General features: G+C 39.3%; 2 protein-coding genes across 4 annotated transcripts; one reads left to right on the top strand and one right to left on the bottom strand.

The window, feature by feature from the left end:
- Positions 1 to 489: 489 nt before the first annotated feature.
- LOC130932143 (beta-galactoside-binding lectin-like) lies at positions 490 to 8,979 on the bottom strand. Its single transcript, XM_057861571.1, has 5 exons — positions 8,850 to 8,979; positions 3,525 to 3,679; positions 1,677 to 1,756; positions 1,337 to 1,508; positions 490 to 1,028 (listed from the first exon to the last, which is right to left on the bottom strand). The coding sequence occupies exons 2-5, from the start codon at positions 3,528 to 3,530 to the stop codon at positions 882 to 884; spliced, it is 405 nt and encodes a 134-aa protein (XP_057717554.1). The 5' UTR covers positions 3,531 to 3,679; positions 8,850 to 8,979; the 3' UTR covers positions 490 to 881.
- gtpbp1 (GTP binding protein 1) lies at positions 8,103 to 14,706 on the top strand. 3 transcript variants are annotated; one of them, XM_057861568.1, is made up of 14 exons: positions 8,103 to 8,550; positions 9,665 to 9,776; positions 9,895 to 10,075; positions 10,154 to 10,337; positions 10,812 to 10,976; positions 11,049 to 11,172; positions 11,560 to 11,674; positions 11,758 to 11,902; positions 12,274 to 12,456; positions 12,610 to 12,745; positions 12,874 to 13,052; positions 13,181 to 13,339; positions 13,557 to 13,607; positions 13,824 to 14,706. In XM_057861568.1, exons 1-14 carry the CDS (start codon positions 8,368 to 8,370, stop codon positions 13,929 to 13,931), a joined length of 2,025 nt encoding a protein of 674 aa, XP_057717551.1. In that variant the 5' UTR covers positions 8,103 to 8,367; the 3' UTR covers positions 13,932 to 14,706. The 3 variants fall into 3 exon arrangements, with proteins under 3 accessions (XP_057717551.1, XP_057717552.1, XP_057717553.1); XM_057861570.1 differs by lacking the exon at positions 8,103 to 8,550 and adding an exon at positions 8,767 to 8,931; XM_057861569.1 differs by lacking the exon at positions 13,557 to 13,607 and having other exon boundaries at positions 8,110 to 8,550; positions 13,824 to 14,705.
- Positions 14,707 to 14,804: the final 98 nt, after the last annotated feature.

Below are 14,804 nucleotides of genomic sequence, written 5' to 3'. Positions count from 1 at the left end.
GCTCAAAGCCTAGCAACCTGTTGACATGCTCAGATGGTTCCTGCCTCCTTCCACTCTAAAATCAGTGTTATTGCCTAATGTTACATCAGGTTAAATTAAAATAACATTTGCACATGTCTTGCACGCAGTCTAGAACTCAAATCGGACATAGTTGGATGGAATAGAGATATCTTCCGTTTTTGTAAACTCCCCCAAATAATCATGATCTTAAAAAGCCACATTAAGCATAGTCAAGCATCTTGAAACTTACACTTACATATGAGCATCGGAACTTCAATTGCAATGTATATGCAGGGAGAAAGTATCAGGGGGAAAAATATATAACTCCAGATAGAATTAGTTCTATTCACGACAATGAATTAGCTTTCATTTAAATGCTCATCATAACCGGTCAAAACAAATCCTTTTTTGCAACAATATTGACATCTAGCGGATAGATTTGGTCATTACATAATTTACAACGGTTAATGGACAAAATCACCAAAGTCCTTGTTTTCACCCAGCTTTAATACTTATTGAATGCAAGCATCGACACAAGTTGGAATGTTTGTTAATGTAAACTTTCATGATTGTCATTATAACTATGTAAAAAAAAAAAAAAAAAGAACATTTTTTGGATACGTTTACATTTGAGTCAATTATATAATTCATTTATACATTTCTAAATTGTGACTATTGCTGTCCAGAATATCAATTCATCTCAATGTCTGAAGTGTCTGGATATGTAAGAAGCTAAATTACTGAATAGGTGCTAACTAAATCAGTTATAATGCTGGGTAAATTTGGTAAGAAAGAAAACTATGTGTCTGAGCAAATTAAGGGGTAAAATGAGCACTGGCGCAAACACCAATTTTAAGGAATTATTCTACTCTTACTGTGGTTTATTTAATCTCAAAACTGGTGACACGAACATCTCCATTGAAGCTGATGAAAGAGTATTTTTCTGCGCCCATGCGGTTGGGAAAATGGATTTGAGAGCCATCCGAAAGGGTGACCTGGAATTCCGTGGGCGTGAACAAAATGGTGATCTATGAAAGGAGAGGAGAATATTACTATGGAAAGCACAAAATTTGTTTATCTTGTTTGGAGTTTAGTGGTACCATCAGCTCAAAGTTAATAGAACACTTCAATAGTTGGAAAAATAAACACCTTCATTAACAACTATAGTAAATTGCGAGACTTTAACTCATCATTTTCCTTCATTAAATCCTTATTGGTCACTCTAGTGTTCTCTATAATATACTAAGGTTAACCTTAATGTTTGGCAAGTAATGAACTGCAATGATCTATTGCCCTACATCCACTTCTATTAGATCTAAAGGCTGGGGTTACACACCTTAAACTCCTCCCCTTGGTGGAATGGAAAACCTCCCTCTCGGTGCTCCTCGCACCATTTGCCTTCCTGGTAAGAGTTGCAGACCACTGCATTCTCATCTCCATGCGCGTTGAAACGTGGGTTGATGTGCATGGTAATGTCCTTCTCGTTTGGGCCAACGTTAAGTGCAAAACTGCAAAACACAGCCACAAGTATGTAAATATAGAAAGAGAATATTGAGATACCTCAGTGAACTGTGCTGAAGCTCCTTAGCTTTAATCAAAGCTGTCTTTGTCCATTTACTAATATACAGTTATATCACTTCCTGAAGGCACACTTTAAATGACAAGTCAGTACTTACTTAGTAGCATCAGGTAGAGGCTTTCCAACAATTGTCATGGTCTGCCCAACCTTGAATGACATGTTCCTTATAACCATCCCCTGTGCAGTAGAAACAAGACAGATTTGAGCATATGATGAAATAAATGTACACAATCTGCTATAAGGTCCATAATAAGTGACGTCAACGATCCTGTCCAACCCTTAATTATAAATTTCCTGATCTTTTGTGAAACTACTACGCAAGGAACAGCTCTAGGTTCTATGAAGCCCTGCCCCACCCCATTTTTCTTTCTACACCACATCTTGGCAGAGGCTAAAAACGTTATGGAAGTAATTATATTACAGTATACGGTGTAAGAATGTCCCAGGATATGTTTCGAGGTGGAAAAGGCTGAGTGTAGCAAAAAGGATCCTGTGCATGTGGCAGTATGGAGTAACAGTGGGGTCAAGATTAGGATAAATCTTATCAACAATGTGCTACATGAGTGCAGGACCTTAAATCACTCTAAAAATGATGCATTATATGACAATAGTAACAGGAAGGCACAAACAAATACAGCAGTGATTTGAATATTTTCATTTACAACATTGCATTGCAGTGTACATTCACATCAGGGAAGTAATTTAAATTTAGGATTATCAACCAAAAACCATTTGAAGTTTAAAAAGCTTGATTCAATCAGATAGACTGAGTTTAACTTTGCTACAGATTAGAAGGATATTGGAAAATGAAAAACTGTATACTGATTTTAAGGAAAGCCAAGATAGGAAAAGCAGGCTGAGTATAAAAGTATGTGTGCAACATTCTTTCCGTACACTAGTCCAAACTGAGAAGTGGGCGTGCGTAACAAATGGCGATGGGCCCTATAGTCTCATCGTAAATTTCAAGGCGCAAACTAAACAGATACAAAACAGATCTTCACAAAGAATATGGTGCCCAATTGGCATTGGCATATGTGACATAGGTATTCATCTAAGCAAGTTTAGTAATGAAGTTCCCCTATGAACTGTAATACAGTTTGAGGAAACTAACACACTACAAATTGGCTAATTGACTATGTAATGTGCAATGAACACTGGGGACATTTATCTAAAGTTCTCTCTTGCTTGTTAGTTAAAATGGATTATATTGTAAAGGCATGTTTTTTACACAGCTCTTGCATTGAATATCATTTAAGCAGCAATACAGCTAGGGAGCACATTTCTTCAGGATGACCCACGGTGGTGACAGATTTGGCACATCAGTAGTAGAAATTTAGATCTTTGTGAGGCAAGGGTCATGTCTGGAAACAGCCAATGTCCAGTTCTGACTCTGCATTACTGAACTTTACTATTTAGTTTATTGGAAGCCTGCTTTTTCAGCTAGTGAACGACAGACGCATGGTTGGCGCAGTAGCCATAAAAAAAGCAGACATTTATAGGCTGAACTTAGTTCATGAGTCTAAAAAGATCTTTTTTTTATTATTATTATTTTAAAATTCATTTTAAATTTTCAATAAACATGGATAGAGTGGTCAAACAAGCATTGACGTGGCAGTGCAATCTGACAATTGCAAGAGGAACACACAAAGTTTAAGTGCTGACTGAGAAGCAGCTGAGAATTCAGTCATTAGTTGGCAGACATCCATGGAGGCACTGCAAAGAATAGTTTGGCCAAAAAAGGTAACACAAGATGGACATACATTATCCAAAAGAAAAAAGAAGATCAGAATAGAAATGACCAGTAATTAAAGTATCTTGGTGCTGTACCTGTTACGCATGTCAATTATTGTGCCATTAAAAAAACAACAACAAAAACAATACATACTCACTAGTTATGAACTAAAAAATAAGACTTCTATTACCAGCTAATGAGACTTTTACTTACGGCCATTGTGACTTCAGATGTGGTCAACGATGACGAGCAACTGAGAAGCAGAAGTAATGAGTGCAGGGCCTCACCCCTGCAGCCTCATGAGGTTTTATGGAGAGTGGGAGGTAGCTCCATTTCAGTGACAGTCCAGGCAGCCAGAGCTCTTCAAGCTTTGGATGACACTGACCAATGAGCTCACAGTAAGGTTAGAAACCACTAATAACAGTTTTAACAAGCAACTGCGGACCGAGTGCACTGAGGCTAATTACTGCTTGACATTACATGATACTGTCACAATGTATGTAATTCTATTGAGTCTCCAAGCTGACGGGCCAGAATAGAAATGAATTTGTCACCAAGGAGACAACTGAAATATTTAGCTCAGCTGAATGTGGCAAAGCCCACCAACTGTATTTGGCCTGTAACAGGATCAGATGACAGTCAGCCTATCTTGCAGTGGGTTGTGACTCCAGTCTAACCCAGTGTGTGCTGAGATTGATGCAGTTCAATAACAATGTGAAGCATTGTTTTATTGTTTTGGAAAGGCACAGCAGATATACCTCAGTAAGAATATTAGCCACTTAAGGCATTGATTTATATTACTACTTTATGGAAGAAAAAAAAAAATCATAGATGCCCTGATGGATTTTTATTTTGTTCTAAAGGTTATCATAGTTGGCACCGCTTTCCTTAGTTGTTTTCATTGTAGATAACCAGAACAATTTTCCTTGTTGATAAATGTCACATTTTTATTTTGCACTACAAAGATAAGTTTAATATGTTGAAGATACCCTCTTATTGATGATGGTCAAAGAGTTGTACACAATTGTTATCAAATTCATACAGTAATAAGAAACTTTGCCATAGTTTAGCTAAAAAAAAAAGCCAATAATTTGCCTCGTTACAACCTAATGATATTAAGAAATTGAGATTACCTAATATAAAATATAATTTCCCCCTGGCCAGTGGATTAAGAGGTCTACAGTTTAGGTTATAGGGCGAGGGGGGTCAAACCCAAGGGTTGAATCTAGGCTCTATTCCTGTTGTGAAATTCGCATGTTCTCATAATGCATGGTATGGGTAAAATCTGACACATCCCCAATCAAAAACATCAATGGATGAAGGCCGTATTATAAATTGTACACATGTGAATATGAGAGAACAGTTGTCAATACAGTTTGTGCCCTGCGATGGACCGATCACCATTCATCACCATTCCAGGGTGTACTTAGCTTCTTGGCCAAAGCCAGCTGGGATAGACTTAAATCCACTAACCAAAAAGACCAATTGGATTAATTAAATGAATGATTGTCAAATATTCTGTTAGTTTTGAAAAAATAAAAAAGAATGGCACAAAAGTTTAACTGCACAGTATTGACTTTTTCCTTGATTGTGAACTATGCATACTATATATTTGCAGATGTTAATCTTCATCAGGAAAATAAGTCACAGGGTCTAAGAACAATGGGACCTTTGTAACACAAGCTAACAGAACAGTATGTTGTGCCAATTGAGTATTGTCGAATATGATAAAACCTACCTTTGACACTTTTTGTTTTTTTAATGGACATGAACATTTTGTGTGGTATAAAAAAAGGCGTTTTGCTCAAGTTAAAATGTGAGAGTATCATTTCTAGTCCTGCGGTAGTCCTGGCAGAGTTCACCAGTGCCAGCAAGTACACTTTTTGTAAATGGTTTTATTTTATTAATTAAGGTTTTATTAAGGTAAGGTTTCTTTCATTTTAAAATGGTCAGGTCATACGGTATCACTCTAGGCCAGGGGTCAGCAAACCAAAATGTTGAAAAAGCCATATTGCAAAAAAAAAAAAAAAAAAAAAATGTCTGGAGCCAAAAAAAAAAAAAGCCTTATATACATATGCCTTACAATGAAGGCAACACATGCTGTGTGTATATACTGTATATTAGCTATATTAGCCTACTATCACAATGACTAAGTTGGCTGCAAATACATAATGAGCTTTCATGATTACCGCATTTTCCACACTATAAGGCGCACCTGAAAGCCTTCAATTTTCTCAAAAGCCGACAGTGTGCGTTATAATCCGATGTGCCTTATATACAGTATGGATTGGTATTGGTAAATCATGGCATGACATTACATTTAGCTCAGACCATCTTATGGATGCATTATGCAATGCCAACCACTACTACTATTACTACTACTACTACTGCGCCTTCTAATTTGGTGTAGAGGTTAGATCTTGTGCCCGAACCCGACCCGACCGGCCCAAAATGTTAAGCATTCACGTTCGGGTCGGGTTGGGTCGGGCCGCCGTGCCAGACTAATAAATTATATTTAAAAAATGAAGAGCAGGCTCTCTGTATTGCACTTTTGCTTGTGCACGCACGCACATGAACACTGAGGCGCCGCCCGCTTTTTCTCCTTGTCCTCCCGCTGTAGCGCTTGCGCACGGCCGAGGTAACGAAGCAGCAGCAGTGAGAGTTTTCAGCGCTGCAGGCCGCACAATAGATCAGCGGAGAACGTTACTGAAACCTGCCACAGTGGACGCAATCTTATTCCTGCACGACGACAACCAAAAACTATAAACACTGTAAGTAAGCCATAATATCCTGCTGTTCAAATCGCCATTTTTAGTCCGAGCTGGTCTAATTATTTCCCTTATTTCACAGGAATAAAGAGCAGGACATGAGGCCGCAAGTTGCAGACTGCAGTCAAGGCCAGCCCGCAGTTTAAAAGCTTTTATTTCATTTTTATTTCTTTATAATTTATTTTTGGTATTGTTGTCATTACAATAAATAATCTTATTTTAAAGCATTTGTAGTTTTATATTTTTTGCTGCTGTTCCCTCTCCTTGTCATAGAGGTGCGTCCATGTGAGAACAATATCCCACACACGCAGAAATATATTTAACAAACTTTCCCAGCGTTATTTCGTTGTGTAAATGCTTTTATAATTCTCATAAAAATATGTAGACTATTTAAATATTGAGTAAACTTGCTTTTTTTTTTCTGACAACTGTGAAATCGTTACGAAAGACACTTTTATTTATGCACACAAAAGCAACACAAATGTGATCCTTTTGAATCTTCTCCTCTGTGTGTCTGCAAAACCACATTTTTTTTAAAAATATTAAACTTTCCCAGCGTTATTTCGTTGTGTAAATGCTTTTATAATGATCATAAAAATACAGTATGTAAACTATTTAAACATTAAGAAAACTTGCGTTTTTTTTCTGCCAACTCGAAGAAATGAAAATAAATTGCTGCTGCTGTTTTTGTTTTTTTTTCGTGTAACTCCAACAAATTTAAAAAAAAAAAAATCGGGTTTTTCGGGCTCGGGCCTGCAAATCTAGTTAATTGATCGGGCTCGGGCCGGGCCGGGCCTCAATACCAGCGGGCCGTGTCGGGTCAGACTGGATTTTATTAGGCCCGAACTAGGCTCTAATTCGGTGCACCCTATACGTGAAAACAGTTTTAAAATAGGCCATTCATTGAAGGTGCACCTTTTACTCAGATGCGCCTTAAAGTGCAGAAAATAAGGTAATGTTTATTTTCCCTGCATTGCATCCTATAGAGAATGACGCACCACGTGATTACTGTTTTATGATGCCACCTCAAGTTTAACTTCATCACAATATTAATGCATTAGAAGAATGTTTGTGTCATGTTTGTACTACCACAGAAACCATATTAAAACTAAAAATATATTTCCCTCCACCATCTTTTTCCATTTTCAAACATTTTTGAAAAAGCCCAGGGGAGCCACTACGGCAGCGCTAAAGAGCCACATGTGGCTCTGGAGCCGTGGGTTGCTGACCCCTACTCTGGGCTGAGAGGAAATTTGATGTGAAGGACAGAAAGTTAACCAGAAAGATATGACCAGTCGCCAGATAAAAGCAAAAACGCATTAAGTTTTATCGCCAATGACAGTGATAGACGTTCTTTCGCTGTGAATTTAAATTACAGTGGTTCATCACCATTTAAAATGGATGGCATGGAATAAAAAACATTAATTTGGTGCCTCAACCCCCCACCCCCCTTGAATTGGTTTGGACAGCTATCACTGTCAAAGGCAGCCAATGAGTTAATAAAGAATGCGAGAGGGTTGCTAGAATCTGAATTTATTGTCATTGGGGAAGGAGCAAAACAAAATCGAATCACTCCTGATATTTGATATTCAAAAATGCCTGATGCTGATCCTCATGAATTACACGAGTTTTTCCTCCAGATCATACATTAAAACAATAGTTTCGAGAATGAAGTGTGATGTGTATTTGAATAAAGTTGGACGGATGATCTAAAGTGTTTGGAGATGAAGAGAAAAATTAAGGTGAAGCACTTGGAGGACCTGCCTGATTACGCATCGTCACAGTGTGCTTACGTCGATTGTAATAGAGCACCTGATGGTTATAAAGTGACTGACGCTGATGATGATCATTTGCTGGTTAGCCCTTGTGTTTAATAATAGACTTTGAATGGCAGGTTTGTCCACGTATGACGCCCGGGGTTGCACACATATTGCACACTGACAACTGTCGGAACCATGAGAGGAGGAGGCTATGGAAACACGCTCGACCCCCCTTCACGGCATTGGTCCTCTGCTCGCATATTCAAGAGGTTTAGAGAGACTATTGGCGAGCATGCAACATATTCACCCACACCTCCCTCATTATTATCAACAGGGCGGTGACGTGCTATGTTGAAAAGCAAACTGTCAGTTTACAAAGAACAAGCCCGGTCTTTCCATTTGCAATGTTTGCCAAATTAAGATTATCGGTCCTGTAAATTCCCGTGGGACGACGTTAACACCAAACCGTCATCACATCATTCTGGACAGCTTGACCCAAATCAACAAGAACACGACTCGCGTATAGAAATGGCATCTATGGCAGCGTCGGCGCATGAGTCGAGCTCTGCGCTTGCTGATGCTTTACTCCCTGCTAGTATATTCGCACCTGACCGGGGAGGATGCGTGGAGGACCCCGGGGACGAGTTTTACGAGGACGGGGACGTGGTCAACGGCGAGCCCGAGGACCGAAGGATTGACTTCACTAGCAAGGTGAAGCTAGGCCCTAGTTAGCACTCTGCTAATGCGAGAATGAATGAGATTTCGGATTAAATGTATGTCTAAGCATATGCTTTTCCGTACATTATGTTTAATGTTAAGGGCATGTATACGTATCGTGAACAACGTGGTACAAAACGTTTTTTTTCCGCTTTGCTTGCATAGCGATAAATAGCCGGCATTGGCTATAGCTAGCAGGGAAGCTGCAGCGCTGTGCTGATGATCACGTTCATAAAGCTCACGTTACATGTAAAATGAATGCAGAGTACAGAATTAACATAATTTTCTTTTACCTGCAAAATGCTGTCATCTAAAGTTTTCACAGAAGCTGGCAGAAAGTGACGTGGATAATAATAACAAACAACACAAGACTAGGTTAGTGCATAAACACATGCTGATGAAACGAGTACAGTAAACATGTAATTTGGGAACTCACCTCAGGCAAACGTACAGTTTGCAACCTTTTGCCACGTTTGGCTGTGTGTGTGTGGTTTTTAAAGACTTCTTTTGCAACTTTTTAATATTCAAACCAGTTTGGAAAACATTGAAGCGTGGCAAAATGTTGCTGTTATTTTAGCGTAAATCACCTCTTGTATTGGAACACACAAAACAAACATGCCTGTTTATTTTTTTGAGGAATTTGTTCTTGTCAAACGAGTTCAGCATATTGAGTGATGTAAAGTTAAGAGAGTGGCTGTAATATCCCATTGACTGAAACTGTCAAATTACTCAACACAAAATATCAGTGGCAGCCTTGCACATGGTTGCATCACTTAGGAATCGACTCCTGACATTGAAGCCATTCTTTTGTTCAAATCGCTAAACAGTAAAAGTGCTTTCAAAGTGAATTCAAAGGTTTGATGTTTTAATTTTAGCAGTTATTATGCTGTATTAAATTATTACACAAGGCTCTGTTAAATGTTGGCTTATATTTCATGGGAAGTGAGACAGCTGTATTTGTGAGTGCACGAACCCATGAAAATTCACCTTTTCCCCTGACAATTAGTACTTCAGAAAAATGAATTGCTATTTTTTGTTAAAAAGAGTTGTCTTAAAACCTCCACATCGGTCACATATTTTTCTTGTTTGCTCTTAATCACATGAAAAGCTGGCCCTTGTCAGTCCAAATGGAGAGCAGTATGACTCCTTACTTAGCCAGCTAAGGGAAAGGATGGAAGAGGGGTCTGGAGAGACCATCTACGTGGTTGGGATTGGTTCAGGTAACACTCAGTTGATACACATTTTATGTTGAATGTCAATTTATAGACTTTTGTATAAATCTATAACATTAATCAATTTTATATCATAATATATTTTTTCCTCTTATCTTTGTTGAAGATGGTGGTGATTGGGGTCTCAACGAAAAAGACATGGAGGCTTCCGAGGCCACTGTGCGATCCATGTGTGCACAGCTGGACTCTGATCTGATTCCTCTCAGAGAACGGACTGAGGCAGAGGGTTTGGTACGTGACTATTTGATACGTCGTTGTGTCGGGGAGCTGGACTTCCTGGAGGTCCGGTGAGTGGCTGAAACAGATCTGCTTTGTATGTAAAATGTTTTGTCAGATTTATGAGACATTTCATTTTTTGCTCCTAGGGTGGCAGTGGTAGGGAATGTGGATGCTGGCAAGAGTACTCTTCTTGGAGTCTTAACACATGGAGAACTTGATAACGGCAGAGGTTTTGCTCGCCAGAAACTCTTCAGACATAAGCATGAAATGGAAAGCGGCAGGACAAGCAGTGTGGGCAATGATATCCTCGGATTTGACCAAGAGGGTCAGGTGAGATGTATGGTTTTGTACATGAAACGCTAATTTCCTACATGGAGGAAAAGATTTGTATTCAGATTTGAATTACATTCATTCAGTCCCATTTTATGATGAAGTGCCACTTCATGCAGTGCACCATTCTTCATTCCTATCTTACATTGGGTTATAGCACCACCGGTTGCATTCACGTGTGCTTGTAAAGAGCCTGCAAATGGAACATTTCTTTTTAATTGTAAAGTGAGAAGAATTAAAAATTATATGCATGTTATGAAATTCATGCAACATTTGCAGGAACATGGAAATTTTTCAAACTCTGTGCTCGTCTGGATAGATTTGAGGTATTAGTGTTGTCAGTTGTGACATGTTGAGCGAAGCAAACCTTGTCTAGAACTACAATTGATGCTTTTGATGTGTAAGATTTTGACCGCAAATGGATATTGTTCAATTGGCATTAAAATTCAGATTGCCCAATCTATATCTTTTTAGGTAGTGAACAAACCAGATAGCCATGGAGGAAGTCTGGATTGGACCAAAATCTGCGAGAAGTCCTCCAAAGTGATCACCTTCATTGATCTGGCTGGCCATGAGAAATACCTCAAGACAACTGTGTTTGGAATGACTGGACACCTACCAGATTTTTGCATGCTTATGGTGAGAAGTGGTGTCTGAGAGTGCTTTATAATATTGCAAGCTTACCCTAATCTTCGTCGTCATTCTTTCCAGGTTGGCAGTAATGCAGGAATTGTGGGTATGACCAAAGAGCATCTGGGTCTGGCTTTAGCCCTCAATGTGCCCGTGTTTGTTGTGGTGACAAAAATTGACATGTGTCCAGCCAATATTCTGCAAGGTCAGTTGAGTGGCTTGCCATTTCTTGCTCACTTTTCTGCAAATGTGTTTACCGGAGTTTCAAAGACTATCTGCCATCATAAAAAGCAGCTATTGTGTGAGTGACAAAATGTTGAGAGCCTTCCTTCCATTTATTGGCCAGCCAGCCGTACTTCATTTACACAGTGTATAAGAGTTGTCTTTGCGGGATTAAAATCTGAACCGACCCCACCGGAAATTAGAAGGGTAGAAAATACTTTTGCATGGCACTGTTTAGTAGAATCTACCAATGGTAGTGATTATTACTGTACTTGGGGCAAAATAACCTGGTCATTATTCTCTTGCTAGAAGTCTAGGATAAAGAAAGGTGAGTAAAAACTGACATTCTTGTGTTTGTTGATCCCAACAGAGACGTTAAAGCTGCTTCAGAGGTTATTGAAGTCCCCTGGCTGCAGAAAAATCCCTGTCCTGGTGCAGAACAAGGATGATGTCATAGTCACTGCATCCAACTTTAGCTCTGAAAGGTACAAAAATCTGTCGCAAGGCATATTCAGAGTGAGTGTGAGAGTCAAATTCCCTTCAGTAACTAACTGTGTGCCTCCGGTAGGATGTGTCCCATTTTTCAAATTTCAAATGTGACTGGAGAGAACATGGATTTGCTCAAGATGTTCCTCAACCTGCTCTCATCACGGACGTGCTACAGAGATGACCAGCCAGCTGAGTTTCAGATTGACGACACCTACTCTGTACCAGTGCGTGTCTATGCCAATTGACACTTTCGTTTCTTACTGCTGGGCTTTAACCCTCAAGGGGGACAGTCGAAAAATTGCAATTGAGTCAAGGCACATATTAATTAATCAATTTGGAAAAAATACTCGGCACACACCACAAGAAAAAATGTCACCAATAGTGAAATTCTGATTTTCCCACAAATAACTCATAGATTGCAAAATCTGTTTCTGAATGTAGTTATATCATCAACTAATGCACGTTAATTGTATCTTGTGAAATAGCACATTTTCATTGTTTTATGCAAATCATTTTGAACCAATTATGAAAATGTGGTTATGGCACAGTACACCACTTGTACTAGAAAACTGACTCCACTCTTATTGTGTGTTAGGGAGTTGGAACAGTCGTATCAGGAACTACTTTACGTGGATTAATACGTCTGAACGATTCCATGTTACTGGGGCCAGACCCTTTGGGCAGTTTCATATCCATTGCTGTCAAGTCAATCCACCGCAAGAGAATGCCTGTTAAGGAAGTCCGAGGTGGTCAGACTGCATCCTTTGCACTCAAAAAGGTAAGTTGGAGAACACTACCAACCTAGTGGCCACACACACCCTTGTAGCCTACCCTTATCACCTAGCATGTAATAGTAATCACTGAGGCGAAGTCAAATACTGTACATCGGGAATGTTTTCACAGCATTACACCATATTCCTGTTTGATATAGATCAAGCGTTCATCCATAAGGAAAGGCATGGTTATGGTGTCCCCAAGGTTGAACCCACAAGCCACTTGGGAGTTTGAGGCAGAGATTCTTGTTCTACATCACCCAACTACGATATCACCCCGATACCAGGCTATGGGTGGGTAACTGACAGTTTGACATAAATCAATTTTTTTGTGATTTTTCTGTTCTTACACATGTAATATAGGCAATCTACTTTATTGAAAGAGGTTGATTACCTTCGGTTTTGCTTTAATCTCCACACAGTCCATTGTGGTAGTATAAGGCAGACTGCTACCATATTGTCCATGAATAGAGACTGCTTACGGACAGGGGACAAGGCCTCTGTCCACTTCCGCTTCATTAAGACACCTGAGTATCTTCACTGTGACCAGAGGCTGGTGTTCAGGGAGGGACGCACCAAGGCTGTAGGGACCATCACAAAGGTACGGTAAAAAAATCTCATTGAGTTGTAAAAATTGCTTCAAGAAAATCAAATGTCCTTACCACCAAGGAAGATAATCCACACCTTCACCATTAAAAAAAAAAACCTTTCCTATCGCATTCTTTTCAGCTTCTTCAGTCCACCAATAATTTGCCGTCAAACTCCAAACCTCCACAGATAAAAATGCAATCCACGAAAAAGATCCTAGTCCGAAAAGAGGACGGAACCACGACAACCAGTGATGAGGGCATAACGATAGCACACTCAACAGGCACAAGCGTGACACAGGTGAGATAGACCACAAAAATTAATATTCCAAAGGGGACTGTGCTTAAATTTCTTTCAATTATCAACTTATCGGTACACTGCGAACTCCTTTTCTAACTTGTCAATTCTTCTGTGCCCTTATTCTATTCGTGAAACATCTCATTCATCAATTAATAATGTATCATACATCATGTGTCATACTTTCCCCTCTCCTTCGCTTGCGTGGCTGGCTCATAAGGGAGAGGGGGAGGAGGACCCTCAGTTAAAGGAGGGCAACAAGGAGAACAAGGTAAAATGGGTCATCATGACAGTGGTGATCCTGAGTGGGAGATTAAGTCAGTTGATCGTCAAATATGTTATACGTGCATGACATACAGCATGAATGAAATATTGATCCCCTCAGATGAAGCCCAAAATGCAAAACATGAATGATCAGTAAACACAACTGCATTATCAGTTTTTGCTCAACAAAGCTTTCCTTCCATTTGGCATCTTTTCCCTGCAGCCAAAGACTGGAGGAGGTGGAAGAAGAAGAGGTGGTCAGCGACACAAAGGAAAAGGCCAGAACATTTCTGCGACAGCAGCCTCCACATCAGGAACGGGAGGATGCTAAACTGATACCCTCTGCTTACCTCCCTATCTATCACTCCATTCCAGCTATTTTAGGGTGAAACACTCTTGCCCCTCATTGCCTTTTATACCAGGATTTTATTGTAAAGGGAATTTGAAGAGCTATACTCATAAAAGCGCCCAGCTTGGATTTTATGTAATTGAATCTGCCATCACTGTTGAGAATAGTTTACATGACAGGAGAGTGGAGTAGCTTGTCACAATCATTTATAGTTTTTTTTAAGTGGCTTCATGAAGAGGAGGGAGGTAAAAACCCCATCAAGTGTCCAAAAAATACAAGCAGCTAAAAATTACTCTCCCATGCATTCCATATGAATTTGCATTTCGAAGAACATTTCGTGTACTATTTATATATTATGTAAATGAGTTGTTGGCCACACCCTGATTGAAGATTTTGGTATATAACTGAATGTAGCAGAGAACATCCTGTTTATCCTGAATCTGGGGGATCTAATACAAGCTGATATTTTATAATTGTCTATTTATTTGGCATATATGCAAAATTGTACCCTTCAATATTTGATGTTCTTAACTTGTAAAACGTATTTCTTGCGCTTTTTCCACTGATGTGCTGCATCATGGCTCCACCCTACAAACACAATTCTTGTCACCCCAGCAGGCACTCATGATTGTAAAACATGCCGTGCTAATTGTAATCTCTAGTACCTATTGTGTTACAGCTTGCTACCGTTAACGTGTGACATTTATTCAACTAAATATAAATAAACTGGTTGTACTGAGCTGCACAACATTTTTAATTCTGTGGTGCTAAGTAATAGTATTCCAAAACGTTTTTTTTTGTTTTTTTTTTAACATCCACCCCAAAAACCTAATGAGGTAACATTTATTTGCATTG

This window comes from Corythoichthys intestinalis, chromosome 16 (genome assembly GCF_030265065.1).
Source record: "Corythoichthys intestinalis isolate RoL2023-P3 chromosome 16, ASM3026506v1, whole genome shotgun sequence".
NCBI classification, from domain to species: Eukaryota; Metazoa; Chordata; class Actinopteri; order Syngnathiformes; family Syngnathidae; genus Corythoichthys; species Corythoichthys intestinalis.
Note: the sequence above shows the minus strand (reverse complement) of the source record. Positions and strands in the feature narration are given on the sequence as shown.